The sequence below is a fragment of the Acinonyx jubatus genome, chromosome A1, assembly GCF_027475565.1.
Source record: "Acinonyx jubatus isolate Ajub_Pintada_27869175 chromosome A1, VMU_Ajub_asm_v1.0, whole genome shotgun sequence".
Lineage (NCBI taxonomy): Eukaryota > Metazoa > Chordata > Mammalia > Carnivora > Felidae > Acinonyx > Acinonyx jubatus.
The window spans coordinates 83,118,302-83,122,568 of NC_069380.1; the positions used below are offsets into that span (position 1 = coordinate 83,118,302).

At 43.9% G+C, this 4,267-nt stretch overlaps 1 protein-coding gene across 1 annotated transcript; it reads left to right on the forward strand.

Annotated features, from left to right (window-relative positions):
- Positions 1-2,599: 2,599 nt before the first annotated feature.
- LOC106974715 (olfactory receptor 2Z1-like) lies at positions 2,600-3,596 on the forward strand. Its single transcript, XM_027048794.2, has one exon. The coding sequence runs from the start codon at positions 2,615-2,617 to the stop codon at positions 3,491-3,493; it is 879 nt and encodes a 292-aa protein (XP_026904595.2). The 5' UTR covers positions 2,600-2,614; the 3' UTR covers positions 3,494-3,596.
- The last annotated feature ends 671 nt before the right edge of the window (positions 3,597-4,267 follow it).

Below are 4,267 nucleotides of genomic sequence, written 5' to 3' on the forward strand. Positions count from 1 at the left end.
GTTGTCACTAGTTGTCTGGAATCTGTCCCTGGGGTGATTACAGCAGAGGGATAGTGTCCCACACTGATAAAGAAAGGCAGATGGGGGGGGGGGGTATGTACTCAGGATTTGTTGGTTTTAACACTGAAGACATTAATTCTTGTAAGTTGTTCACTATGTCTATGAATTAGCAAATCTGAGAGGGGCAGTCCCTTGCAGGGTCTGCAAGGCCTCAAGATGTCAGGGCATCATAAATATAGAAAACATATGCAGTATATTATATCTTCACTAAAAGCTCATGTTGAATGTTTAGGTTTAACACTGTTAACTTCTTGTGCTCAGCTCTGGAGACAAGCTTTGGGATGGGCCCTGCTATAGTCTGAACACATTTGATTCATTTCTAAGGAATCTGTATGTGTGGCATGAGCATCCTGGAAACAGTGATGTTTAAGGCCCTATGCATAGCAAGAAATTCCAGGATGAGCACTGTGGAAAACCTTTTCCTGGCAAAGCTTACTGAGATCTAGCTGTGTGAGACCTAGGAAAAAACCTGGATTCTAAGCTCCTATATACTTTGAACCAAAAGTTATACTTTCATCCCAAAAGTTCCGGGCACTGGATCTCAGCTCAGATCACATATCAGACTAGCCTGGGAGCCTTAAGAAGCAGAGGTGCTCAGGGATCACTGCCAAGAATTAGATTCAGGGAAACCGTAAACAGATGACCGAAAGATTGCAAAGCTCTGCTGGTGATTTTAAAGGATATGCAGATTAGGGCCACAGTCTATCACATCTCTGACATGTTGTACCTCCAAAACACTTTGCTGCCCCTCCAGTCCTTTCTCAGTGACCCAATAGTATCAGCCAGTCCCAACATTCTCTCATATTCTCAACTCATTATAGAATTCTGGGAAGTTCATTTTCTTTATCTTTCATTTAAGCCATTTGTTATCATACACAAGCCCAAAAATATAAGCTAGAATTCAAAACATTCCCTAGGATTTTGGGTACTGGAACCAATAAAGGCAACAGGCCATGAAGTCTCAGGGATTTTGAGTAGTGGGAAGTTCTCTGCCAGCTGTCTTACCATGGAATGTGTGGTCTGAGTTTGTCCCTCATCCACATCTTCTAAAACTGCCTTTGACTGACTTCTTTCTCATCATAGCTTAATTTGACATTCACAGAGATTGACTTTACTTGAAGAAAAGTAATTTGATAAGGGAGAATTTTAAGGGCCTCTGATACTTCCAAAAGCAACTATTGAAACTGGTTTACCTACTCCTATTATGAAGTTCACAGATTTATAATGAGTCCCATTCTCTATCAAACAAGTTTATAAACTTCTTCACATGAGGTAACAGTACGGGAGATGAGGACAACGGACTTCCAGAAATCTACTTAAGAGCAATTCCTACATCTGAGCACAAAGGGCATGTTTAGGACTCCTGGGAGTCAAGGCGACAAGGGAAAGATGGCATGGCACAACTTTGCTAGCTGATAAAATGAACCTGTCAGCCATAGCAAAAGATCTCACCTATTTCTAAGAAAAATTCGTCACATGGATCCTCATGTAAATAAGAATTTTGAAATATATAATTCATATATTTGTAGATCTAGTTCTTAGATTAGGCATGAAAGTAAATGTTTTATTTAAAATTTTTTTTCTTGTGTACATATTTACTCATTTATGTATTATTAGAAATATTGCTAAGTATGTATATTTCACAAAACATGGGCGTTCTAATTTTTTTTCATGTTTATTTATTTTTATAGAGAGCAGGGGATGGGGCAAACAGGGGAGAGAGAGAGAGAGAGAGAGAGAGAGAGAGAGAGAGAGAGAGAGAGAATCCCAAGCAGGCTCCACACTGTCAGTACAGAGCCCAATACCAAGCTTTAAACCACAAACCATGAGATCATGACCTGAGCCAAGTTCAAGAGTTAGATGTTTAACTGACTGAGCCACCCAGATGCCACAAAACATGGAGTGTTCTAATGTATTGTGGTTCTTTTTCTGGCTTTTTACAATGGAAACTTTGATCATCAGTTTTTAGTCTTTCCTCTTTTTTAACACATACATTTTACATTACAATTTCTCCTCTCAAGGCGCCTGGGTGACTCAGTCAGTTAAACATCTGACTTTTGCTCATATCATGACACACAGTTCCATGGGTTCAAGCCCTGCTCAGGCTCTCTGCTGACAGCTCAGAACCTGGAGCCTACTTTGGATTCTGTGTCTCCCTCTCTCTTTGCCCCTCCCCTGCTCTCATTCTGTCTCTCTCAAAAATAAATAAACACTAAAAAAAAAATGGGAAAAAAGTCTCATCTAAGCACTGCTTTGGCTGCATGACATGTTTTTTTATAGTACTTTTTCATCATGAAATAATGCCAAACATACAAAAACTTTAAAAAATATTAGGAAGAACTCCCACAGCCCCTCTGTCAGCTCACTTAATTGTGGCCGTCTGCTGTTTTCATCCATCACTCCACTCTCCGACTCAGAGTGGATACTTTACAGCCCATGATGAGTTGGTTTACTTCTTCCCCACAGCGAGGCTTGGCAAGAGGCAGGCAGAGGGCCCTGGAACCAGTCCTCCACCGGCGGCTTTGTCCTCACAAGCCTTTTTAATGAGAGCCCAATGCACCTGTTCCTCTTCAGCATGGTTGTGGTAGTCTACACACTTGCCATGGCTGGCAACACTGCCATGGTTTTCCTGATCTGGGCAGATGCCTGGCTCCACACACCCATGTATTTCCTCCTCAGCCAGCTGTCTTTTCTGGACATCTTCTTCACCTCAGTCACCATCCCCAAGATGATAGCAGGCTTCCTCTTTGGCTGGACTAGCATCTCATTTGTGGGCTGTGGAGCACAAATGTTTTTCTTCATGTTCTTTGGGGCCACAGAGTGCCTCCTGCTGGCCCTCATGGCCTATGACCGTTACGTGGCCATCTGCAACCCTCTGCGCTACCCATCACTCATGAGTCATCAGACCTGTCTGCTCATGGTGGCTGCCTTCTGGCTGGGAGGGTGTCTCAATGCCTCCATCCAGACTGCACTGACCCTGAAGTTCCCCTATTGTGGCTCGAGGAAGATTGCACACTTTTTCTGCGAGGTGCCTTCACTGCTGAGGCTGGTTTGTGCTGACACAGCCTCCTACAAGTACGTTCTTTTTGTGACAGGTGTGGTAGTCCTTCTGCTGCCCATTGCCTTTATCACTATGTCCTATGCCCTCATCTTGGCAGCAGTGCTTGGGATGCACTCTGTGGAGGGGCGTCGGAAGGCCCTAGCCACCTGCTCCTCCCACTTAACAGTTGTCAACCTCTTCTATGGACCCCTCATCTATATCTATATGTTACCTGCATCCTACCACTCTCCTGGCCAGGATGATGTAGTGTCCATCTTCTATACAGTCCTCACACCCATGCTGAATCCTGTCATCTACAGTCTCAGGAACAAGGAAGTGACAGGAGCAATGAAGAATGTCATAGGGAAGTGTGGGATGGGTAAGATTGCTTAACACTCAGGAGAGGGGGCCTTCCACCTCTAGGACATCTCTGTGGCTTCAGGAGCCCATTCTAGGATTTCCTCCTGAGAAGAGAAGTGGAGTCCCAAATCCACATAAATGGAAGTGAAAAGGCAACCCCTTATTCCCCTCCATCCACTGCCTTTCTCTTCAAAGAGTTGTCCAGATTGTCAGTGTCCACTTTTCACTCCCCTACCTCACCTCAACAAACTCCAGTCTGGTTTCTGTTCCAGCCATCCCTTGTCCAAAGGGCAATATTTCATTGCCTCTGTCACTAAATGTCCAAAAGCATCTCTTCTCCCCAAAGGGCCCCCAAAGCCCTTCTTCTCTGGCTATTTCCCCAAATTTCTCCTTCATCCCTGTCCTCCAGCCACACTGGCTGCCTTATTGATCAGAATTCCTAAGCACAATCCCAGCTTGTGGTCCTTCAACACAGAGTTCCTGATGCCTGGGTGCTTTCCTCCACACTTTTGCATGTTTGCATGAGGAACTTCTCAAATATGATTATATCAGAGATGCCTGTACTGGCCACACTGTCCAAGATGGTATCCCTATCCCATTCCACCATCTCTTTCTAACTCAATTTGTGTATTCAGTGTTTCTTTTTCCCTTTAGAATGTGCAGTTCAGGGGAGTTGAGGTTTTGATTTATAGTGTTGTACCCTCATCTCCCCAAAGAGTGCCTGGCACACAGTCCATCAATAAATATTTGCTGAATAAATGGATAAACCCAATAAACATTTCTTACCTAATCCCAAAAGCGTTGGCA

Coding starts and splice junctions, on each gene's coding strand:
- LOC106974715 (XM_027048794.2), top strand. CDS start 2,615: ATGCACCTGTTCCTCTTCAGCATGGTTGTGGTAGTCTACACACTTGCC.